The sequence below is a fragment of the Aythya fuligula genome, chromosome Z, assembly GCF_009819795.1.
Source record: "Aythya fuligula isolate bAytFul2 chromosome Z, bAytFul2.pri, whole genome shotgun sequence".
NCBI classification, from domain to species: Eukaryota; Metazoa; Chordata; class Aves; order Anseriformes; family Anatidae; genus Aythya; species Aythya fuligula.
The window spans coordinates 40,460,290-40,486,144 of NC_045593.1; the positions used below are offsets into that span (position 1 = coordinate 40,460,290).

The following is a 25,855-nucleotide window of genomic DNA, read 5'->3' on the forward strand; positions in this document are numbered from 1 at the left end:
TAACTAACAGAAAATTCAAAATGATCTGTCATAAAGAAATAACATAAAAAATAAATGAGTCTGGAAAGTGTATCAGAAGACCTAGCTGACCCAGCACAAGAGGAGACTATTGGGATTCCTCTGCTAGTTAGGGGCGATTGATCATTTTAACTGTTTTTGGCTTCAACACCCGTCAGATGTGAAGTCTACTCCAAATTTGTGAGTGTGTTTTCATACAAAAACAAACACTGATTGCAACTCTTTGCTTCTTACCTACATGTGGCGGTCCAAGCTACACATACCACTCATCTTATTTCCATATATGACAACTTTGCTGTGCAAAGTTCTCTCTTCTTTTTCAAACAAACTACAGTTACTGCCCTAATAACTCTCCAGTTTGACACTTAGTTTAAAATAAGCAGTAGAAGTGGCTATATTTAGAGAACAATCTGGTATTGATATAAATCCTCTCATGTTTCCACTTAAGTACACAAGAATATTCTTGGCTAGGAAAGAAATCCCTCTGCAAAAGGCCTCACAAAAATTAAAATTCAAAGCAATGACTAAATAGGATCTAGTTAAGATTTGTGCATTTAAACTCCTGCTGTATGTTACTAAACATCAACTAATCTTATACAAAGCAAAAGCTTACATCAGCATTGCCTCACTGTAGCTATATGTATGCATATTTTGTATGTTACTAGTCATCCTACTTGAAATACTAAAGCAACAACTTAAAATGAAGTGTTCATACAGTTATTTACAAGTTTTCAAGGATGCATATGAAGACATTCATAACTGGATTTCTAACAGTAAGTACTGTGATGATGAATATGCAACTGCACATTCAGATGTAAGCCAGTAAACTGGCACAGACCTGTAAATAGACATTATTCCTCACACTGACAGAGTTTATCATTGTATATGCCCTGGGCCTTTTCTTGTCTCCAAGGCATATCTCTAGTGGATAAAGATCAAGTGAACTGTTTTTTTTCTTGAATATATTTTTTGTTGCTGTGTTAAGTATGCTTTAAAAATCTGTGAACCTAGATGCTTGTATTCCCAGTTTGCATTTGTGTATCTTTATGCACACTTGCACTCAAGGCAGCCTTTTCCTCCCCTTATGAAGACTTAGGAATTTAAACAACCAGAGATGAGTTTTACACTTAGGAAGACTGTAACCATAGATCTTCTGCTTACTGGGTGGGCTCAAATTTGTTCACAGCAATAGAATTACACTGTTGCTCAAGCCATGGCCCAAAGCCTGAGCAGTACTAAAAGCTCCACATTTTCTTGCTGCCTGCTTTGAATAACTTCTCCACTGAACTCTTAAGGAGGGCATGAAATCACAGGGCTCTAGAATAGAAAGTCATAGAGTCACAGAGTCATAGAACAGTTTGGGTAGGAAGGGACTTTAAAGACCACACAGTTCCAATCCCCGTCCCGTGGGCAGGGACACCTCCCACAAGACCAGGTTGCCCAAAGCCCCATCCAGCCTGGCCTTGAACATCTCCAGGGATGGGGCATCCACAGTTTCTCTGGGCAACCTGTTCCAGTGACTCACCACCCTCACAGTAAAGAATCTCTTCATTATCCCTGGGGCCTTCTCTTCTTCGGGCTGAACAAGCCCAGCTCTCTCAGCCTGTGTTCATAGGAGAGATGCTCCAGCCCCTTGATCATCCTCATGTCCCTTTACTGCACCCACTCCAGCAAGTCTGTGTCTTTCTTACACTGGGGCCTCAGAGCTGAACGCAGTACTCCAGGTGGGTTGTCCAATGACACTTAGTGTTAAGTAGAGGCAAGAGATAAAAACAATAGCATTATCCCAGCTCTGGTACAAATTTCCACTGTTTTTCAGCTGTAATCATGCAGAATAAGACTGCCTACCACCTGACATCTGGGCAATCAGCTACGGTTTTCCTTGGATGAGATGGATGTCTCAGTCTCTAGAACACTAAGTTAGTGAAGCACGGCTTGAGGCTTTTGTCTTTAAGCCCCTCTTGTCTTCTTTTTTGAGTCCCCACTTAAAAATTTTTGTGACTGCTTGACAGAAGTGTGTACACGTTTAAGGCAGGAAATATACTCTCTGTATGCTTGGCATCTGGCATGTGGGGGAAAGAGAAAAGAACAGACTCGCTAAAACCAGACAACAGTGATAAATAATGATAATAAATAAATACTGATAATGCAAATTAGCTTGGTGATAGATGGCCGTGGAGAATAAAGACCTCTATTTCCAGAACAGATGCAAGACAGACAGCACAGACAGCTACATCTGCTTCGTCACTTGCTTATCTGCTGGGAGCAACCCATAGCTCCTACCCACCCATTCATCTGTATCCCTGCTGCATCCACTAAACATAGACACCAATTAATGTCCAGGGTCATAGTCACAGCACCAAGCCTGTCAGAGTTTAAGCGTTCAGACTATGCTCTCAGTCATATGGTCTGAATTCTGATTTTTTCTGTCGTGTGTCCTTAAATGAACTCAGCTCACTTTGACTAAACAGCTATGAGATTGCACTTTCAGTCAAGGAGATTCATTTGCAGAAAGTTCTACAAAGACTGATGATATGCAACAGAAGTATTTTGCTAAACCTTCCTCAGCATAACAACTATGTCTAAAACAGCACGCAACAAAGACCAAGAAGTCTTCAAATAGAAATTATTAAAAAGTTGGAAATGTTGAACAGACCGTTCTGCAAAATGCAGCAGAATGCTGCATTTAGCTTATCTGTTTCCCATGAAATCTTTCAGTCGTGCATTAGAAAAACTCAGCTACATGATAATCAATCCTGAAAAATACCAATAAGGAAAAAAACTCTCCACATCCTGTTAGTAACAATTGAGAGATCTCTTATCTAACAGGGTACCTGCAAAGAACTTTTATTCTCTCTCAAATGAGGGTGCAGAGTTTATACACATGTACATATACTGTGTTTAGTTCTTACCTTTAAATACCAGAAATTCTCACATTCCCTGATGTGTGTGGAGATCTCTTCACTCAAAACCTGACTACAGAAGGGCTTTTCTTATCTTTCACTTGAAAAAGTGAAAATACCACAGAGTCACATAATGATTAAGGCTGGGAGGAATCTCTGTTGCCCAGGACCATGTCCAGGTAGCTTTTGAAGATCTCCAAGGAGGTAAAAACCAGTCTCTCTGGGAAATCTGTTCAAGTTCTCAGTCACCTGCATAGTAAAGTCTTTCCTGATGTTCATACGAAAGCTCGCGTTTCAGCTTATGCCCATTGTGTGCTGTCCATGGGCACCACTAGAAAGTACCTTGCTCTGTCTTCTAGGCGTTCTCCCTTCATGTATTTCTATGCACTAAAAAACTCTGCCCTGAGCCTTCACTTTTCCAGGCTGAACAGTCCCATATATCTCAGTCTTTCCTCACATGAGAGGTGCTCCAGTACACTCATGAACTCTGTAGCCCATCACTGGAGTCTCTTCAGTGTGTCTATGTCTTTCTTGTGGTAGGGAGCCCAGAACTGGGTGCAGTACTTCAGCCAAGGCCTCACCAGTGCTGAGGAGATCATTTCCCTCAACATCCTGGTAGCATTCCTCCTAATGCTGCCCAAAATAACATTGGCTTTTTTTTTTTTTTTTTTTTTTTTTTTTTTTTTTTTTTTTTGCCACAAGGACACACTGCTGGCTCATGGTCAACTTGGTATAATACAGCAGGAACACCAGCCCCTTTTCTGCAAAGCTGTCTTCCAGCTTGTCAGTAGTGACATGTACTGGTGCCTGGAGTTGTTCCTCCCCATGTGCATGAAGTTCCCCTTATGGAACCTCATGAGATTCTTGTCAGCCCATCTCTCCACACTGTAAAAGTCCCTGTGGAAGGTATCAAAACGCTCTCATGTATCATCCACTCCTCCCAGTTTTATGTCATCAGCACACTTGTTCAGGGTGCACTCTACCTCATCATCCAGATCATTAATGAAGCTAACTAAGGCAGTCCCAGTATTGACCCCTCAGGTATAGCTCCAGTTACTGGCCCCCAAGTGGACTTTGTGCCACTGACTACCAGCCTCTGGGCTTGGCCATTCAGCCAGTTTTCAATCCACCTTACTGTCTGCTCACCCAACCCATACTTCATCAGCTTCTCTGTGAAGAAATCCTCTGTGAAGAACTGTGAAGATACTTAAAGTCAAACAACAACAGCAACAAAACAAACAAACTAAAAACCACAGAACTTCCTGGTGCAAAAATATGCAGTAGGTGCTAAAATTATTCAAAATGTATCAAATGAAGACTGGAAGCCCTCTTTCCCTGTTCTTCAGTTTCTAATTGCATAGAATGCCACAGCCTCAACAGCTAAGTTTCTAGTTAATTCATCATCAAAAGAAGCCAGAACTTCGTATTTCTAAACTGATTACAACTAAAGTTCATTAGTACACCAGGAGAGAAATAATTTTTCTCCACTTTGAAAAAAACTGTGAAGTATTCCTTTGGCCATTTCTGCTGTTCACCTGCAGCACACATGCAGTGGAAGAGTAGCCATGCCACAAGGCAAATCTATTTCTACATCCCCCACACCTTGGCTGCAGCTCTTGTGGCCTTCGCCATAATGTAGAATTATTGAATTACAGAATCGTTCAGTTTGGAAGAAGAGCTCTAAGATCAAGTCCAACCATTAACCTAGTGCTCCCAAGTCTACTACTAAACTGTGTCCCTAAGTACCACACCTATATGTCTTTTGAACCCCTCCAAGGACTGTGATTCAACTATTTCCCTAAAGCAACTACACCTCTAAGAACATAGTCTTGCAAATATCAACAGTACTAAAAACAATAATAGTAATCTCTGTTGCCTCAGAGTTTTAAATACAGAACACAGTGATTAGTTCTACCCTCCCTTTCAAGAGGGTACATTTCTTTAAAGGAAAATGAAGCAGATTTTCCTGCTGTTTTTTCCTGTTGTATTTTCCTCCATTCAGATTTTCTAGATAAAGCCCTTAATACCCCACTCTGTACATATGCATTTTCTCTACAGCATGTATATGAATTAAAGTGAACCAAGATATTTCTGAAACAGAAAAGGCATATCAGCAACAGCTCAAAAATCCAAATGCTAGCCAAAGTTTTCTGGCTGGGATGATGTTATACCCAGTCATAGCAATAAAGCTGTGCCCTCCAAGATCTGCCAACATGTGAAACAGGAAACAGAGTCAGGGAAAAGTCAGAATGTTATTTATACCTCCCCGAGAAAGTCAGCATTATTGATTTCCAAAGAAAATATGCCACAAACTTTATCATTCTTTTGCAAAATACATACATAAAGAAAGGAAAAAATAAGGCAGAACTCATGGGTTTTACATGTAAATCTGACAGGCTCAGGAACATTCTGTCTCCTGAGGGGAGGAGATTCCTGTGAGGTTTAGTGGTATGGCACGATAGCCACATAAACAGAGAAAAAAAATCTATTGTCCACTCAGACTTTCCACACTATTTCCCAAATATATCTTATCCCCATCTCATGCAATGAAGAGTTTGTGTTCCTCCCTTTATAGCTCCTGGGTCTATGGTTTCCTTCCACCCTGCTATTCTCAGATTATGCCCAGAAGAACTGATGACTCCTCTGCAACACACTAGAAAATAATTACAGCAGTTCAGTTTATCACAGCACAAAAACCTTGAAATATGTTCCCAAAGGAGTTCCCAGTGCTCCCAATACCCATGAAGATTTTAACTCAGTTGTGACTTCGTTTTATGGCTATCTATATGAAAATGAGACTAGCCTGGATTCTCATAGCCAGGCACAAACCTCATCATCTGCCTCAGGAGTGAAGAGAGAGCCATAAAATCCCAATGGCATCCTTTCCATATTTCACGGCCCCTTATTCCAAATAGTATTAATCCTACCTGCTGACAACAACCGTATTCAGTGTGTTTCTCAAATCATGTTCATGATAGCTACTGAAATGGAAAAACAAAACAAAACAAAACAACAACAAAAAAAAAACTCTACATGTTCCAGGCTGGAAGAAATATGGCTCAGCAACTGTAAAATGGACCTATGAAAGGAGGCACATTCTCGTTGCAAGATCTACTAGTGAATCAGAGAGTGACACTGGACAATTTAGTTTATCCATCTCTACATCTAATGTAGAGATGAGTAAGTGTTCTTCATGACTAAGTGCTCTTAAAAGCTTTTTGAAGTACTTAGAGCTTTATTGAACTGTTTACATAGTTAATCTAAACTTTGTTCTTAGATACAGTGTATTAAAACATGATCTTTAGAGTTATTATCAGAAAACAGTGAAATATCCTGCTTATTCACAGAGCAGGTAGGAGGACTATCTGGCCTCCTGGCCTTCTAGACATGACTTTTTAACACAAATACATCTCCTTCAAAACTGAATGTGATATCATTCACACTGTGACACCATTGTCACACAGAAGTTTGCTTTGACCTTTGTCCAACCTGAGTGCTACACAAGGCAGCAGTTGTACCTTCAAATTAGTTTTGGTCAATTGTTATGATGTAACAGCAAAAAATTGAGAATCAGTTGGTGGAGAATAACTTCCATTGAAAACTACATCTCACTATGGGTTTCTGTACAACAGATGTAATCTGCCCTTTTCTGAAGCTCTTCCAAAATTTTTAATATGAAATACCGTTTAAGGTCTAGCAAATGTGAAGAAACACCTACAGTCATAATAGATCTTCTTTAAGTATTTTAACAGTTTGCTAATTAAAAACAGGGAAGTCTGTATTTTCTAAAAGTCTTTGACTGATTTCAAATGGAAATCTAATTACTATGATTCATGGATCTTTTCATACTAGGACTTGTAAGGTTTTCAGAACAGAACAACATGTTAGTAGTATGCAGCTCACACTTTATCAGACAATACATCTATTTAAAACAGCTTCCAAAGTACACCAACACAATTACACAAATTACAGGAGTTGTCTAATAAGCTGACCTTGAGCCGTGTCTGCCAAAAGAAAATGTGTTGCAGGAACAGCTATATAGTGTAGGGAGAAATAACCTGTTTATTAAAGAACACTTTTAAGGTGCCATGCACTATATTGTTACATAATATTTTAGGAATCTTTGGCTTTATTATCATTCAGACAAGAGCTATAATAATCAGACTTGAATCTTTGGCTGACTGGAACCATTGGGAGATACAGGGCAAATGATGCTCACTCTCTTAAATGAGAGTAATAAAATATGTTCGAACAATACAGAGGCTTCGGAGCAATCAAAGCATTGTATGAAGTTACACAGATGACTACACTGCCCTTTTATCTGGCCTTCTGTTACACTACTGTTACAAAGTTATATTAAGACAATAAAAACAAAAAGATTAAAGGAAAATATCCCTTTTTAAGTATATATTCTTCAGACGTAACCTTCTTCAGAAGGTTTGACCTTGTTTGATAAATTTAATCAGTCATCCAAATAGCATTGCCTGTACTGCTCTTGCGAATGGTGGCTGAGGATGAAAAATCTCAGAACATAATACTACAGAACTATTAAAAAAAAAAAAAAAAAAAAAAAAAAAAAAAGTAGAAAGTAAAGCAAGCAGGAAGACAAGCATGATTGAAGGAAGAGGGGATGCAGGAAGGAAGGAAGGAAGGAAGAAAGGAAGGAAGGGGAACACAAGACAAGTAATTGTCACTGCATTTGGCTTATTTTTTTCAACAAATTTTTAAAGTTTCCCACTCAATAGCATTCTATATATGACTATTAGAACATTCTCAGGATGATTCTGTTACAATTCTGCACAGAGTCGAAGCCATACACAAAATGAACATTTGTTGTTGTTGTTGTTGTTCCTAGTAGAAATGCTTCTGAAAAATCTGTGGTAACTCATCCATGCAAGTACAAACTTTTTTCCTCACTCACTACAAATCTTGACCCATGTTGACTCCATAATTTATTGTGGAATTTGAGAGTTCTGAAAATACTTCCCTTTCCATACAAAAAATGAACTGGCAAATGGTTGGCTTTCCTTTTCTTTTTCAAGACAATTACCTATGTAGAGTAATAAGTTCAATGACCACAAAGTGGTTTATACTGCCTGTCAGCAGTTTCACTGATTGCCTGTATATAAAAACTCATGCCATACATGCACCCTAAAACTGCTAGAAAGAAACTTTAGTTCAAATTGTTTAAATCATGCATTTTTTCAGAAAACTGAAAACATTTCTAGCTGTTTTTGGCAAGTGATTTTATAGATTTGTGTATGTATTTTGTCAGTTTCAACAGTATGTACAAGGTCAATATCCATCCAGTTTCACAGAATCACAGAACTGTAGGGGACCTCAAGAGATCATCGGATCCAACCCCCCTGCCAAAGTAGGTTCCTTAGAGCAGGCTGCCCAGGTAGGTGTCCAGAAGGACCTTGAATATCTCCAGAGAAGGAGACTCCACAGCCTCCCTGGGCAGCCTGTCCCAGTGCTCCATCACCCTCACCGTGAAGAAGTTCTTTCGCATGTTGGTGCAGAAGTTCCTGTGCTCCATTTTGTGGCCATTACCCCTTTTCCTGTCCCCACAAACCACTGAAAAGAGGCTGGCCAAATCCCTCTGTCTCCCACACTTAGGATACTAAGATACTACATTGATAAGATCCCTTCTCGTTCTTCTTTTTTGCAGGCTGAACAGACCCAGGTCTCTCAGCCTTTCCTCATAAGGAAGATGCTCCAGGCCCTGTATCATCTTTGTGGCCCTCCGCTGGACTCTTTCTAGGAGATCCCTGTCTTTTTTGTACCAGGGAGCCCAGAACTGGACACAGTACTCCAGGTGAGGCCTGACCAGGTCAGAGAAGAGGGGGAGGATCACCTCCCTTGACCTGCTGGCCAGGCTCCTTTTAATGCATGCCAGGATCCCATGGGCCTTCTTGGACACCAGGGCACACTGCTGGCTCATGGTCAACCTGTCATCCACCAGGACCCCCAGGTCTTTCTATTTCGTATCCAGCTTATTACAGAATCTGAAAATATATTGTTTAAATATTTTAACATTATATTACATTATATTATACTACATTTAAGCAGTGTGTTAATACATTGACATTATATTTTATTAATATGTTTTATTAATATAGTAAGATCTAATATTCTTAGTAATGAAGAACAAAAACACACAAAGGTAGATGAATTTCCTAATACTGGTCTCTGTCCTTCCCCACCAGTCAGCCACAGCAGCTGTGATTTCAGGCAGGAAGTCATGCCTCACCCTCCAATGTTCAACTGAGACAAGCCCAGACCCTGCAGCCCTTAGCATAAACTCTGGGTATGGTCACCTTGCCTACACACGCAAGCTGAAGTGTTGTGACACCAGTCTGTCTGGGCAGGTTGTGCAACTGACACACACAACTTGCATGATAACATAAAGCTAGCCCAGGTAATGTCCGAATGAGCTGGTCACATATGAAGTGGCTGCAGTACAGTCATGGGACTAGTTTTTCATGTCTATCTTCACTGTTCAGACATGTGAAGATGCAATGCAGTTTGTAATATTCGTGGTTTATTTTGCTTTATTGGTGGTAGAGAACCATACAAGTTGTCCTGTCCTAATGGTAGAGAACCATACCAGTTGTCCCATTCTAGTAGTGAATTACAAACCTTTATACTCAGAGGGAATCAGTTTTTCTACGGGTTTGCATGCCAATTATTTTTTGGCAGAGTTGCTTTGGCCTACATCACCTCTCCTAAACATTCTTTTGACCTCATCCAGTTTTCTGTTTCTTTTTTTTTTTTTTTTTTTTTTTCCAAATTCTAGTGTTACATTTTACCTATTTTCAGTTGTTTCCAAGCTAAGTAAAGTCTAGCCCATTGTCAGCATTTGCAGGTATATTCAGTAAACAAGATCTTTTTAACAGCTGTCCTCCCTCTCTTGTCCTCCACAGCTTGGTGTAAAATGCACCAAAATAGTTCGTTGATTCTCTGAGTGCTGAATCACTAACAGCTGTAAGCGAAAATACACTTCTGAAGACATTTCTGTCCTGTGGAGGAGGAGGAATGCTTTGAAACTCATCTTTCATGCAGTGATTCACTGATAACAACTTAGGATTTGTTTGTTCTCCCATGAAAATGGAAAGCCAAAACTTATCAAAAGTCTCATGAACAGCCAGCTGCTGATGAAGACCTCCATGAATGTGAAGTACACTTGGCCATCTATTTCCACAAGACAAGCAAAAAGTATACTAATAACCATTATTTGGACACAGTCCACCATAAATGCTGTTACTCAGAAGCCTGGGACAGGAAGTTATACCTGGCTGAGCAAAATGTCAGATGTCCCACTCATGTCTGCAAGACAAGGGTGAGGCTGGAACAAGGCTGAATCCTACTCACATGTAGTACTATTAATCTGCTGTTGACAGACTGAGCAAGAAAATTGGAAAGAAAAAAAAAAAAAAAAAAAAAAAAAAGGGAGAGAGAGAGAGAGCTGTTAAGAGAAGAGTAGCAGCTGAGCAGTCAACGTGGAATGAACAGGAAACACAGCACCAGAGGTAAAGAAGAAATAAGAAGAATGGAAGAGTCTGAGTGTGCCAGAAGTATGTGAGAGTGTCCTTTTTTTTTTTTTTTTTTCCTCAGGACTGACTGGGAAGGAAAGTTGTCACTCAAAATGAAATTATTTTGGCCATAAAGACAAACATTTTAATTATCAGGTCAAGGGAAAACAGACCATGTGCCAGGTCTTTGGGCTTCTCCACTCTGCAAAGTAGCATGCAGTGAAGAGATATCCAGGCTACATGTATGGGAACCCAAAACAACAAGCTCACATGGCAGGGTGGATTTACCAGCTGAAAACCTTGCCAGTGAGCTACCATAAGGTATGCCATCCTGGTGTTGCTGCAGCTAGGTACAAGCTGGTGCAAGTCTCCCTAAATTACCCTGCTTTCCTCCCAGTTACGGTTATTGTGAACACGTGAGACCACTTGTCTCATCTGAGTGTTGCATAAAGGCAGAGATATTACAGAGACACTTTAAAATTTCATACTGTCCCATGTACAGGAAAGTACTGCAGGTAGAAGTAGAGAAAACTGAGACTACTGATGTGCCAATGTATCTGCCAGCGGGTTTGTAGCTGAGCGAGAGGTAGCACTTATCAGACATGAACTGTGTTTGCTGTGCAACAACAATTAGGATCACTAATGATGACCTGCTTCATTACTCCACATGTTGCATCCAAGCGAGCTGGCATTCAGGATAACAGAGCTTAGGTCAGTAAAGGTCAGTTTTAAGTCCTATGGCACAGCTGTGAATGCAAGCTATTTAAATGGTATGCATGCCGTGTTTGGATTAGAGATTCTGTACGCTGCTGCTCTCGTGCCTGTGTTACTTGATGCCCTGGAAGAGTGGTCTGCTGCTTGAAATTATTTACTATCTCAAAACCATTTAAAAGTGTATCTAAATGACAAGTATGCCCCAAAAGGCAGTGTCACTTTCCTCATACTGTTGCTTGAGATGTTGCTAGCTTACCTGCTTACTGTAAACCATTACCTGACATTTAAAGTATACCACAGAAACAGAGCCTTGGACTGGTGCAGCAAAATGCAGGGACCATTTATGGAGAAGAAAACCAGGCAATTTTTAAGTACATTGTAATTTATTACATCACTTTTCTGAATGAAAACTTTTCTTTTAGGGATGGGACCCCCCTTTGGAGTACTGCAGAAGGAGAAAATGTTATTCCAAAACTCTGAAGTGCATGTTATTAAAAATATGTCCATGGAAATGTGAGATTTGAAGTAATTTACACTTCCAGAATTTAGAAAGGAAAGCAACACACACACACCAATGTCTATTTAGAGTAGTCAATGAGTCTAAGAGATGAATTATGGCTATATCAACTACCAGTCACAGCCTCAGTGGCTCAGTGCTGCATAGCTCACTATACATCAACAGTGAAAGCTGTTTGACAACACTCCGCAGAAGAGCAAAGGTGATAAGGAGACAACTGTACAAAAACTACTGACACTACTACTAAAATAGCTCCAGGTCCGCTGCAGCTGGCAGTGCAGGGGCAGATTTGACAAAGATCACCTGCTTTTCAGAGCACTTTGTTGGGATAAAAAAGCTCTCTTCCCTGTAGTTTGCAGGGGTAATAGACACATTTCTTATCTAATGCTTAAATCCAGGCAAACAGATGTAGCACAACAAACTCTCTGAGGGCAAATTTGAGCTGACAGTCCAAATTAATTCTTGCACTATTAAAATGGTCCCCATTAAAATAAGGGAAGTCTGAGAACAAAACATACCCACAGACACAGGCACACAAAATACTGCACAGCTATTCTTGGCAAAAATGTAAACAGACTTTCCAGAGTCGCAAAAGAAATGTGCCATGGTTATTGTGTCTAATGAAACTTATTTACAATGTTGCTGTGAGCAGGATGTTCTTACAGTCAGGTTATGGCTTGCTCTGTGCTGGACAGAGGTGGGAGGAAAGTAAAAAAGGCCAAACCCAGCCCTGCAGAATGATTGGGACAGGCTGGAGACTGTGTTTCCTGCTCCCATTTCAAGTGGAGCTGAGCAGCTTTACTTACTGCTCTGCTCTGGTTTATTGCCTATTACATATGTTATCGTCCTTTGTTTTAAAGCACAATGAAAGAAAGTAGTCATGCTTGGTAAAGAGGAACATTACATTTACAAAGGATATATTCCATTCTGAAATGCTACCTGACCTGGTTAAACAAAATCTCAAGATCATGTGATGAGATCCTACTGCATGAAGTTTTACACGATGCATTAAAATTAACTATGTCTTCCCCTCACAACTCATCTCTAATTCTGACACATCCACTGCTGACACAGAAGTGTCTGTGGAAGCTGGCCACTGTGCTTCTGCAAAGCTCTATGCCCCAGCATAACTGGGCATGAACTCGGGCTAAATTTACCCATGGATGTTTGTGGTGAGTGGCATGGTATTCCAGTTGTCCTAAAATAGCATAGTGGTGATGAATGCAGGTCTGCTTTCTAAGTTTCTCATCACTTAATTTACTCCAATGAGTTCTTTCACTGTCTTATACTTTATTACTGTTATTATTTTTCTGGGTTGTTTTTTGGTACATAAACTTCCTGTTCAGAGGACTCATGAATGAAGAAATATATATGCTAGAATGGGATCATACTTCTCTGAAGCTAAAGTGGGCCATTGACATCTTGGTTTATCTATACTACCAAGTGACTTGAAGTCTTCAGAGTTTATTGCTCCATCCATCATACATGCACATGTTCATCTGCTGCTCATCAGGTTTCAGTTCCATGCTTTACGTGATGCAGCCCTTTTCCAGAGCAGCCACATCAGCATGCTTCTTGTGTAGCTGGTATCCTACAAACACCCCCTCATGAAGCACACCATGTTTGCATGGGATTTCCCCATTCTTCCCACAGCGTACACTGAAAGCAGAACTAGCACATTAGGAAACAAGATGCCACAAGCATGGTGCTATATTTACCCAGCCTGTGCTACAGACCTCAGCTGGGCATGCCTCTCAGTCATAGGTAAGCTTGCAAGAAAACTGTATCCTCAGCTATTTCTAATTTTTTACATTTTCCTTTGCACAGTGATTGTCTGCTAAAAATCTTTACCATTCTAAAATGTGAACACCAGAGATGTTGGCAGATGACTGACTCAAAAAGCTAACAGCTAAGGACATTATCTTGATGGTCAGACTTGAAAGCCCTTTTCCTGAATTCAGAGCCACATGAGGGAGCATGAGCTTACAGAGGGTTTCAGTGAAGCGGGAGTTTATGGGACAGGTATTAAGGGAAGATATCCATTGGACAGATATTAAGGGAAGATGTCCTAATCATTTCTTGTGTAGCTGGTATCCTACAGACATCCCCTTTGTTAGGGCCCAATTCAACAGTTCTGAGTAAAGCAGAAGAGCTATCCATTTTAGCACTGAGCATTTTTGTTTTGGTTTTCTTTTTGCACTTACACAAAAATGGACCCTTAAAACTCAGTCTACTACAGGTGTCAAAGCTTCATCTAAAAATAAATAAATAAATAAATAAATCTTTCCAATTTTATAAACTATACTGTTAAACAAACAAAGGTCTCTTTCTCCATTACTACCAGAATACTAAAGAGAAGCCAGAGATATTTATTAAAAAAAAAAAAAAAAAAAAAAAAAAAAAAAAAAAAAAAACAATAAAACCTTAGAAACCTGCTGGTTTTAGTGGGAATGCACAGCTGCAAACAAAAGCAAAATTCAGCCTCCTATTTCCTATCTGTACCTGGCTGTTCACAAGATGTTGGTTTCCTCGGCAATGAGGCAAAAAGCTTTCAAGTATGGAGTGGAAATTTCTGGGCAGGATTTTAGTTGTATTTACATCATCTTGACAGTTTGGCATGGGACCACAACGCTGAGAGATTTATAAGATGAAAGAATTTACACTGCAAGTCAGATAATCCCCAGAAGAAATTTGCTGCATATAACTGTATTCCAAATCATATTTTAAAATTATAAAACAATGTTGAAGCAATGCAAGGAGACGTGGAACAATTCAAAGCTAAGTTGCCCCTCCTATCCTCAACTTCCTCTGTTGTACCAGCAGAATGCCACACGCACATACACTGACCTGCAAATACCAGAGGCTGGCGCTACCAAAAGAAACACGGTTTTACTAAGGAAAAAAGAAACTTGGTTTGCACACCTGCCACATAGATCTGCATCATTTGAGTTTAGAGTTATGTGAATGCATTTCCAAAGAGGCTAATACTGTGTGTGCCAAAGGTTTGCATAGAATGACATACTAAATATTAAATATTAAATGACATATGAAATATCAGACCACAGAAAAAGGGTTTATAATGGAAACACTGACTGAACTATACCAATTACAAGTGCTGGTACACCACATGTCCGCCCAGCACATGACAGTTCATCTCTCTGAAAAACAAGATCTACAGTGACAGAAGCTTAGCAGTGGTATTGGCCTCTGGTATGTTGATGGTCAGACACAAGAAGCAAACTACAACAACCAAAGTACGGTTCTGCGGACCAAAAAATGCCAGCAGTTGATGATCCAAACCTCTGACAAAATTTCCCTGTTTTCTGAAGTACTGTGGCATGAATGGGCACAACACTGTGCTCACTCATCTGTGTAGGTACTGCCCCCAGCATCCCACAGCCCCGTGGAGCTGAACCAGTACCACGACTGTGTGGTTTCCCATTAATCATGAGCGGTGCTGCTGCCGAGCCGGGCAGCTTGAAGGAGCATAAAGTTAACAGGAACAGCAGGGAAAGCAGAGATGGGCACCAAATTTTCAGTAGTATCCTCAAAAGTGCAGGAAAACCTATGTATCCTTAAGTAAATGAGAAGAAGGCAAGAATTATTTTAATGTCAAATCAAGACATCTTCACAGCCTGTTCTAAGTTGGCACTCTCTGGCCATTCCCAAGCACTAATGACTAATAGTTAAGGTGACTTGCTTTGCATATGTGGGAACTGGGTACAAAACAAACAAACAAACAAAAAACTCATTATAAACGGAGTGGCAGGTAAAATGACCAATCTGGACCATCCTGCTTTGAATGGTGCACTGATAAGCAATGATGAAGGGTCTTGACCTCTTTTGTATCTGTACTCACCTCTTCATTGTTCTTGGTGACCCTTTTGGAGCTTAGGAACATCTGAAACCTACAGCTCCTTTTACTGTGTGAAAACAACTTTCACTTTATGAATGACATTAAGGCCATAAAATCAAAAGCAATTAAAAATACAATGGTTATGGTTATTATATTAAAAATACAATGGTTAAATTAAAAATACAGTGGTTATAACCACTTTGTGTCTATATTTGTCTAGTGCCTTGTCTGCTCACATTGATTCTATCAAAAATAAGAGCCTACACTAAAAACTTATCAGGTAGGGGCTACAGTTGCAAGGAAATTCTGAATATTGACTGAATTTTGTTCCTTTGAATGGCAGTCAGTCTCACTAAAGTCTAATACAACTTGAAATGGTAATGCATGTGTTTCCTGTTGAACTGTGGGTTCCATAGACTGGATTAAAGCCTTAATACTACGAAGATACTCTTCACACAGGTTGTCTTCTGCCCTGAAAATGCACCCACTCGTAGAGCAGAGCCCAACACACGCTCAGGGAAAAGCAGTGCTGCTCAGTAGGAATTTGACAGATGCGTGGGGTTTGGTGGTGGCGGTGTTTTGTATTTTGTTTTTTTGGGGGCGCGTTTTTTTGGTCTTCGATAAGCCTCCTGTTCCCGGCAGGGACCGAGAGCCGAGGCAGGGCTGTTCCAGAGGCATCCCGCGGAGAGCGGCGGCGGAACCTGCGCGGGGCGGCGCACGGTGACACGGGGCGCACGGCGACACAGGGCGAGCGGGAGCGCGCTCGGGGGCGAGCGGGGACCCGGGGCTTCCCCGGGGGGGCTTCCCTGCTCCGCCACCGTCAGCGGGGGGTCTGCAGCGCCCCGAGGGGTGGGTCAGCGAGCCGGGGTGCCGGCGGCGCCCTTACCTTCGCCGTGCAGCGCCCAGGGCAGATGCGCGAAGTCCCACTCGTATCCGCAGGCGCTGTCCTCAAAGGCGCACGACCCGGGCGACAGCAGGGCGGCGCCGGCCAGCCGCAGAGCTGCAAAGGGACAAAGCCAGCCCCGGTCACGGCACGGCCGGCTCGGGGGGTGGTTGTGGTGGGGGGTGGACGGGACTCGGGCTCCGCTCCCCCCCCCACCGTGGGCAGCGCCCCCCAGCCCCCTGCCCGGCCGCCGCTTACCGTGCGCGGCGAGCAGGCAGAGCCGCAGCATCTTCGGCGCCGGGGGAGCCAGGGCTGGCGGCGGCGGCGGGGCGGGAGCGCGGCGGGGCGGGGAACGAGCGGGGCGGCGGCGGGACCCAGCCCCGGATCGGGGCGGGGGGGCTTGGGTCGTGTCGGGGATGGGGGCGCCGCAGCCCCCCGGGGGCGACCCGCTGGGTAGGAGCAAGGTCCGGGTCGGGTTGGGGGGGGGTGGTCTCCGTCTTTGGGGTCGTGCTCGCTGCTGGGCACTGCGAGCGGAGCCCGGCTGTGCCTCGCTGTCCTCCGCCGCCGGGTATTTATGCTGCTCGGTGCGGTGCCCCCTCGCACCCGTCTGCGGAGCACAAAGCGGCTCCCACCCCCTGTGCCGCCCCGGCCCGCCCTGCCCCTCTGCTGCCCCGCGGGGCTGGCCGCCCGCCCTGGTACCCCGCTCCTCTGCGACCTCCGGGCTGCGCAGGGATCGGCAACCTCCGCCTCTGGGCTGTCCCCATCGGGGAAAAGTTTCCTCCTCACCGCCGCCCCGAATTGCCCCCCTCTGGTGTCAGCCCCGCGGCTCTCACCTGCACCCGGACCCGCACCGCTGGGCACACACACACACACACACACGCGCGCGCGGGGTTTTTCTTCAGCCCTCGTGGAAAATGTGCAGCCTGCACAGGCTGCTTCAGTTACGTGGCTTTTACTTTACTTATTGTTAGCAAATTCCGGCGTGCAACACCAGTTTTAAAAGGCTCCTAGCAAAGGCACATGAACCCGGTAAAAATATCTCTTGCACCCGGTGATCCCTAAACGCATCCCTAAATAACTGTCACGTAGCCTCTAATACACTTATCATAAAACCACTCCTGAATCCCATACGGTATCTAGAGCCTTTCCCCATAAACTGACAGAGGCACTAGGTCCCTATGACCACACTGATGTCTTGCACAATGGCTCCAGCCCTCACACAGTTCATGCTTGGTCTGAGAAGGGTTTTGGCTGACAGGCTTTTTTATTACTATTATTTATAATATCAGATTACCCACACATGTAGTCTACCTCTTGAATAATCCCTCCCAAATGTGTTCTGTTTTAAAGGCATGCTTTTGTACCCAGAAGAACAGACTGTGCTCTCATGGGTAGGGCATGCCTGCTTGCTTTGGGGAATGGCAGAGAAAGGTTCATGGCCCATTTCATAACAAACATAATGATACTCAATATTTTTTGTGCATGAAAGAAGCAGGCATCTAATTTTCAGTCCTTCCATTGTAAGAGGACTGGAGCAGCATCTACCTTGGGGATAAACATTCACAGTTTAATTTTGATTTTGCTGGGTATTAATTAGTGCAATCTCTTCAGTTTCCCACAGACAATTTAATAGTGCCTGCATCCCTCATTCATTTGTTCATACAATGGTGCTCTCAGGTTTGTTGTTGTTGTTGTTGTTGTTGTTGTTGTTTGTTTTTGCTCAGCTAGCTGGGTAACACAGCATTTCCTGCACAATACACCTTCCAAAAACTCTTTGTCTCCTTTCCTTTCCTGTAAGGGCCAGGACTGTGGCAGTGCCCTGGGTTCTTCTGCTGTGACATTTACCTGTACACTTTGCAGTATTCACAGTACTTCTGTAACACAGCATTCACAGTTGTTAGTTTAGCTTTGTCTTGAAGTCAAAGATACAAACTTTCTCAGACCCTTCAATCTTGCTTCTCTGCCAGCATCCCAAACAGAGGCCATGTGTGTTCAGACCTGAGCACCCACAATAAAATCAGGAAGTTATTGTAATTTCCAGTGAAACACTTCACACTTGAGCAGCAACCCACTCGCAGCATGTGGAAGTGGTGTGTCCAGAAACAGACTCTGAATGCCCACACAAACATATTCTCTGCTCCTCCCAGGGACACGTGCCAGGCCTCCCTGGAAACACTGTGAAATGAAAATTGGTGTCAAAAATATCTGGCACAGGCTTCTCCCAGAATGCTTCTTCTCAGGTAGTAGAAAAACTTTCCCACTTCAGAAATTAACTCATCTCATGTGGGTTTTTAATAAAACCAGTGGTCTTGAGCAGAACAGGTAATCTTTAATTTTTTTTTTTTTATTTATTTTTTTTTTTTCTGTTTGACCTGTGGTTTCCAGAACAAGGAGACTTCTAGTACCTATTTCAGGGAAAGTACAGGGGTATAAACAATCAAGAAGAGAGGGCACCCCCAGCTCTGCTCTGAACTTTGGTGAAAGCTGCATTATCCCCTTGAAAAAGTTCACAAAATATTCCTCTATTTTCAGGGTTCCCCATTCCATCTCCTCCTTCAAGGGATGAAGCCTTGACGAGATCCAGGACTCAGATCATTTTAACTCTATTTATGCTCTGCTTTTAGCATGTTTTGTATTTTCAGGTTTGTTTTTATACATTTCAGGCTCCTTGGGTAGTTTCTTGCAGTATGGACTTCATCAGACTCCAGGCATGAGTGGATCTTTTCTCAGGGATTTGACAAATCCCAAAAGTGGCCCATCAGGCACAAGATCATCATAAACATGTTGTGTCTTCTGTCTTCCTTTGCATTCTCCATTTGAAAAGATAACATTGTCATAATTCATTCTTTTTACTGTGTGCAGAACATCACAACTTGTTAGACAAATTAAGTGCTTCACAAACAACTTCAGAAACAATGTCAGCTTTCTTTATTTCTTTTATTTTCAAGGCTCTGTTCTTCATGCATGTATAATTAAGCACTCTTTTCCTTGTTTTCAGGGTGTTCCCTCTCTCCTACAGCTTCAACCTGCCCCAATCCCTATTCTGTATTTCTTAGTTTATTTTTATTCCTGATAGTCTAGACAAAAGACCCTGTTAAGATGCAAAGAAATCCTTTTGGTTCCATGCTTTCTGTCTTCCATGAATTAGATTTTTGTCTGAAAAATGAGCACAGGTAGAGATAGGCCTAAGGCTGCCAGTTTTTGCAGCAAGTTAGCTCCTACAGAGTTGAAATGGTGCCTGTATAGCATCCAGCTTTTTCAGTCATCCCTTTTTCTCTTGTGCCTTAACATCTCTACCTTAGTGTGAGCCAAGCCCCACAGACACATGAACTTAAAAGCAAGGAGTTTATAGGCTAAAATCCAAACAAACAACAACAAAAAAAAAAAACAACAACAAAAAAGAACAAACTCCACAAGACAAAACGTAGCACCTTACAACTTTTCCCAGCTGGCTGGAAAAATTACGTGGCTCCTCATCAGAATAAAGTCTATAGGACTACAGCAAAATGGTCACTTGCTCAGAAATATAACTAATAAAAAAAAAAATTGTCAAAGATTTTTCACAGTATTATATACAAAGATTATTTTTTTTCCTATTTTTAGCAGAAGGAAGAACCACATTTCTTTAGCCTTTTTAGATTTTTGATCTGTTACAGCTGCAAGTTGTATAACGATGATGTCTCACTTGAGATGACCAAAGCATTTTCCGACTGCTGCAGGAAAAACAAAACCTGACACACTGCATGCCGTTACGTTTTGTTATAAGGCAGCAACAGATTCAAAATGACTTCTGAAGGGATAAATGCAGAAACTCCATGCCTGAAGTAAGAAAATTGAAAGAAATACCTTGCTTATTGTGATTATTTTCCTCTTCCTCTGTTCCAGCACTGTTGTTGCAAGTTTCCTATAACACTAATTGCTCAGTTAAGACTGACTGCTATTTTCTCTTAGATGTAACCAAGACAACTTAACTAGCTATGACCATTAGCTCTCCTCTCTCCTTCTGTTAAATCTAGACTGCAGGTTTTCGTTTTCAAAGTCTTTCATAGTCTCCTTCCCCCAGAAAGGTTTTTCCTCCACATTGACATCAGCTTCCAGACCCTTTGATCCTCTCACATGTAAGAAGGTCTCCATAATCATCCACATTGTTTCTTGTTTATACTTCTTCACATTCCTCCTTAAGAGATAGTTGTTGTTTGATTTTTTTTTTCTTTTTTTTTCTTTTCTATGAGACCTCTAATAGACTGACAACAGGAAACTGGTGTGCTGAGACCAACATAAGTCATGCAGGGTAGTTGCATTATATTTACTGCCTCTCTGTCTTTATTTATCTACCACCCTTTTTCTTAGGCAGAAAACATTTGGGAGCGGCAAGGATTTTTTTTCAGGGTGCAGTTTAATAGAGGTACTGATCTTTGATGATGTTTCCCAACTGCTATGGTAACATGCAAACAATAAGAAATAACAAAGAATTCAGGATCACTTCATTTGTTACGTAGCAAGTACTGAAATTCTACATTATTTGTCCACCCAATCTATAGACAGAGCAAACTTTGCAGATCTTACTAGAGGCACACAAAAATGTTTAAAATACAGACTTACATTTTAATATCATTCTCTTGCCTTCTCTGTAAGACCTTACCTAGGATTTATCTAGTCAAAGACATACACAATTCTAATTTAAGTTTCTCGCTGGGGCCAAACTCTCATAACCAAAATCTTCAGAGACTTAAATGATCCCATTTCAGGCATATCTGCTGCAAAGTGTCTTTGACAGATGGCTGACTAATATCTCTACCTAATCTTCTAGAATAAATGGATTTATTCTTGATTCAAAGAACACCAAGCTTGAGCAAGACAAATGATTCTCTCAGCATACATTTTAACAACATCTTCTGAAGCCAGATAAACACACCTAACATGAATTAGCTGCAATATCAAGGCAGCTGATTAGCTATATGTCTCCAACATTTTAAAAATTGTATACATATAGAACCAAGTATTGTGCAGTATGCAGTATATACCAGTTTTGTGGCCAGATAGGCTGCTGATGCTGGTGACTCACCACTATCAGTACTCATCTGATTTCCCCACCAGTCTTGCAGATGGTGTGGCTTTTATCAGGAATGACAGAGCCACACATGCCACAGTTCTTCAGCCACCAAAGTTTATGTCCCCCTGTATTAAACTGGTTATTAATCTGGCAACTCCAGGTTGCTGCAAACTCTCAGGAGCCTGGAAAGTATCAGAAGTGTGTAATGGCAGTGGTGGGTGTGGATGGGCTATTCTGAAGGGCAAAGGGAGAAGGTGAGCAGACATGCAAATAGGGGGTTTTGTTGGGAAGGCAAAGGGATATGTGGCAGATACAGATACTTTGTGTAGGGATTTGAGAAAATATTAAAGTAATGAGAGCAATGGTTAGGTCAGATATATATTTTTTTTGGGGGGGCGGGGTAAATTAGATTTACAGATTAATTTAGAGGACTTGGAGGAGAAGGATAGAGAATTTCTGAAAGTCTAGTTAACTCAAATAGTGACAGGTAAAACACATCAAAATCTAGTGTCAAAATCTAGCCAAGGGTCTTGAGAGAGTCAATATTCAAATGACATAAAAATTCCTGAAACTGATGCAAACCCTCAGAGTGTCCCCTTGGGCTTTTTCTTCCAAGAAATGTGTGGAAGAGGATAGAATATTTTCCTTTATAATGAATTCATAAAAGCAGTTTGCACCTTGTTAACTCAGATTTCCTGAAGTCCCACCCTGTCCTCTCCTGCTGCTAAATGAATTAGGTTGCCCTCTTCATGTCAGGGAGGAGTGTAATCGTGTATATGTTAACCAGCCTCCCTCACAAGTGAGAACAAATATCAGGAGTGCCATTAATCATTTTATATGAGTGTCTGAGGTGTACAGAAGCCCTCTACAATGGCAGGTTTTAATTCCATCGGCACTTCCCCAGCTCAATCCTCACCAGCCAGCAAAGGGGCAAGCAGGACACGATTGTGTTTGTTGCCTTTTAAGATGGGGAATGCAGAAACACACAATAAGGCAGAAGGCCAATTACATCTTGGTAAATCATGTTATTAAGTGAGCTTGCTTTAAGGACTAATTTGATTCACAGGCCTCAATTTGCCTTACTTTAATTTGACTCCTTTTGTACTTCCAGATTAACACCAGAGGAGCAGAAGGATGATGATTACATTCTAAGCTTTTCCATATTTTCTGCACCCCTAGCTACAGATACTCTCCTCTGCAGTGTTTGTTTTGAAATCCTGGAAAATACACTTTGTAAAAAGATCTCACCAAATGCCCAGGCACATCCAAACTTTCCACTGGATCTCAGACATTGGACACCGGTACTGTTTTGAGTTGGAACGGGATATCAGGGCTGGACAAGGAAATGAGGTCTTGTCAAACAGTTCAGTGTTCATATTTCAGTCTCGTCACACACATGTGTTACTGTTATTAATATGCTTTAATGTACTATAATCACACATGGCACTTTGCAAGTCAAATTAGACAGAAAACCTGGCATCGACTTCCTTCATATTTATCTTCAGTATGAAAAATGCCAGTAGTTTGAGCTAATCCAATTATGCCACAACAATTAAACAGTGTAACTGCCGTGGTGTATCTGCAATGCCTTGTGCCCATTGTCTCCAGTGCTTCACAGTGCAAAATTGGCTCTGATCTGGTTTATGAGCCAGTTTCTGCAACTACTGTAATCACCCTTCTCTGGAAGAACCTCATGCTGTAGGAATATTTCCTCTGGTTTTCACTGTGCTTCTCACAGGCACGACTCTGCATAAGGTCTGGGTTTGTCTTTGTTAGGACATGACAGCACTGCACCACAGGGCAGCGTTAACAGAGCCGTGCAGTCATGCCCAGTTCAGCATCAATATCTGGCTTTTTGCAGCCCTTGCATACAATACACTTCTTGTTTCCAGGGGCTGGTTAGCCCCTATGGGCAGAGCTATGTCATAAATCAAGCAGAAAATGCTCAAAGTTTTGCTTCTCTGTATACTACGTAGATGCAGTAAGAGGAATGAGGAATCCCCTTTTGTGCTGCTTAGTAAGCGATGACACGTAGTGGGGAGAGTGGCTAAAGGGAGTATACATGTGCAATATTTTTCTGAGGGATTTAATTTCTAACAGAAAACCAAAATGAGGTTGGGCAGAGGGTACTAGTATCCAGTGACTGTGCTGGCTATTTCTGCTGCCATACAGCATATGTGCCCTTTGGGGAGGTAGAAAGATGAGCAGGAAAAATGTCATGACAGTTTTATTTGATTTTTCTGATTGCTATGATGTTGCACTACTAGCAACAAACTGCAATTTCGAAGTGAAGCAGTGGGGAAAGCTCCTGTCACTGCCATCTGTAGTATGAGCCACATGCATACATCAGCACAGCAGGTACATCTCCACACGTTTTAGAATGGCTTACGGAGGAATTTTTTTCTTCTGTTCTGTTGGACTGGTTCTGTGTAAAGTTTTGGAGGGCTATGCTCTGAGCAGCCTGGTATGGTTTAGTACTAACAAAGTACATGTTTTTGGCACATTGTTCTGGAATATTGTGTCTTCATTCAGTATATTTCCTCTTCCCTGTTGCTTCCAGTGATTAATGCCCCAAAATTTCATGCAGAAACCACGCAGCTGCTGCTGCTTGGTTTGCTGGAGGTTGGTGACTGGTCTTACTGAGGAGAGTAAGAAAGACACCTGAGGTTTTTAAGGACCTTGTGGTTGATCTGGTGCTGATTCATCAGCAAGCACTTCTGGGACTCAGTACAGGAACTGTGCTGCAGCTGAGCTCAGCAAGATCAGCTGGTCCTGAAGCTGGTCATGCAGAAACATGAGAACAGACCAGAGGAGATCATTCTGTTGTGTGTGTGCAGTCAGCATCCATCTGCACTGCAGTTACTTCTAGGTAAAGATGTAGCTAGCCACTGAAATGAGCAATTAAAAAAAAAATAATAAAATTAAATTAACAATTCTTCAGTTTGCAGATTGTCAATAGGATAGAAAAGAACAGGAGGCCAGTCTCAGAAAAGGCAAATCTGGGCATGAGGTAACTGCACACTAAAGCAGGCTCTTCCTTTGTGGGTGGCAATGAAAAGATTCCAGGATCCCTCTGTCACATTAGAAGCAGCAGCCTGCTTTATTACAATTGTTATTGTTTAAGAAGTTTTCTAGGCCTTATTTAATTGCCTGTAAAGGAAAGCCAGCTGCTATAAGGAAGCAAGCTCTAGCTGCACATCACCATGATTTCATGAAGAGGAGTAAAAGAAACAGTCAAGAATGACATCTTCATGTAAAGTTATAAAACAAACTAAATCCCAGTGATTTGTTTCTCTGTTTGTAAAAACTCTGGCACCAGCAAACTTCAACTTCCTCTGCAGGGAAAAAAAAAAAAAAAAAAAAAAAAAGTATACTGGGGAAATAAACTGAACATAAAAAGCTCAGGTTTACAGCTAATTAACTTTTTATTATAGCTATCAGGTCTGACTTCTGTCTGTTTTTTTAAACCAGTGGGTTAGCAGATACCCTACAGTCCTTAAATATTGTCTAGAAGCCTTGCTAGTGACCTAGTAGCCAACTGTTGGCCTCTGAAGGCCGAGGGCATTGAACATTGCTTTCAGCTGCCAACTCTGTCCTTCTCCATCAACACAGAGTGCCAGCCACTGTGACTTCTCAGTCGGTAAAAATGGTCAGGTGGAGGGGTCTGAAGAGGATATCAGTGCTTGATCCATGCCAGAAGATAAATCTTTCCAAGAATTACTTCTTTATCCTCATGCCATGGGGCTTGTCACTCACTTGTGGAAGAGAGGAAGCCAGTAGGTACAGGACAGAGGGAGTGCAAAGTGAGATGGGCAACCTCGTGGTTGTAGTTACTGCAGATAATCCTGCTGGAAAGCATTCTTTCCACACACACATGTCTAAAGGAGTTTCCTCACATAAATCAAATCTACTTCACCTGTAGACAGGAGATATCACAGAAGAGGATTTGGCTTTGCAGGGCAAAGAGAAGACTTTATGTGGTGGAACTCTCCCACTGCACTGCTAAAGATAAGTAATTATGAAATGAACTTTGAGAGAAGGAGAAGAAATTAATATTATTTGTCATTTCATATCCAAAGTTGGTTTTGGTTCTGGACAAAACCACATAGTAACATTAAAAACAATCAGTTCACCAGGTGTTTGGTTTTATGGACTCAGGCCAAAAGTTGGTGAGTCTTGATTAGAAGAGCATATGTTCTCATCTGCTTTGTTTTCTTTAGGCCAAACAAGTCTTGTTATCACCCTGTTCTAGACCTGGCTTCTCCATAAGCCCTGTGGAATTTACAAATGTCAGTCTGAACTACAACCTTCTGGTTAGACAAGCTGATTAGGCTATTGCAAAAATTATTGGTATATACAAAGAAAATCTATTATGA

At 41.7% G+C, this 25,855-nt stretch overlaps 1 protein-coding gene across 2 annotated transcripts in view; it reads right to left on the minus strand.

Annotated features, from left to right (window-relative positions):
• Positions 1-16,730, minus strand: part of MAMDC2 (MAM domain containing 2) — a 64,799-nt gene extending 48,069 nt beyond the window's left edge. For both annotated transcript variants that reach the window (XM_032206050.1, XM_032206051.1), the window contains exons 1-2: positions 16,685-16,730; positions 16,430-16,543 (exon numbers count right to left, since the gene is read on the minus strand). In XM_032206050.1, the coding sequence (XP_032061941.1) occupies positions 16,430-16,543; positions 16,685-16,715 (145 nt within the window). In that variant the 5' untranslated portion in view covers positions 16,716-16,730. The remainder of the gene's footprint in view (positions 1-16,429; positions 16,544-16,684) is intronic.
• Positions 16,731-25,855: the final 9,125 nt, after the last annotated feature.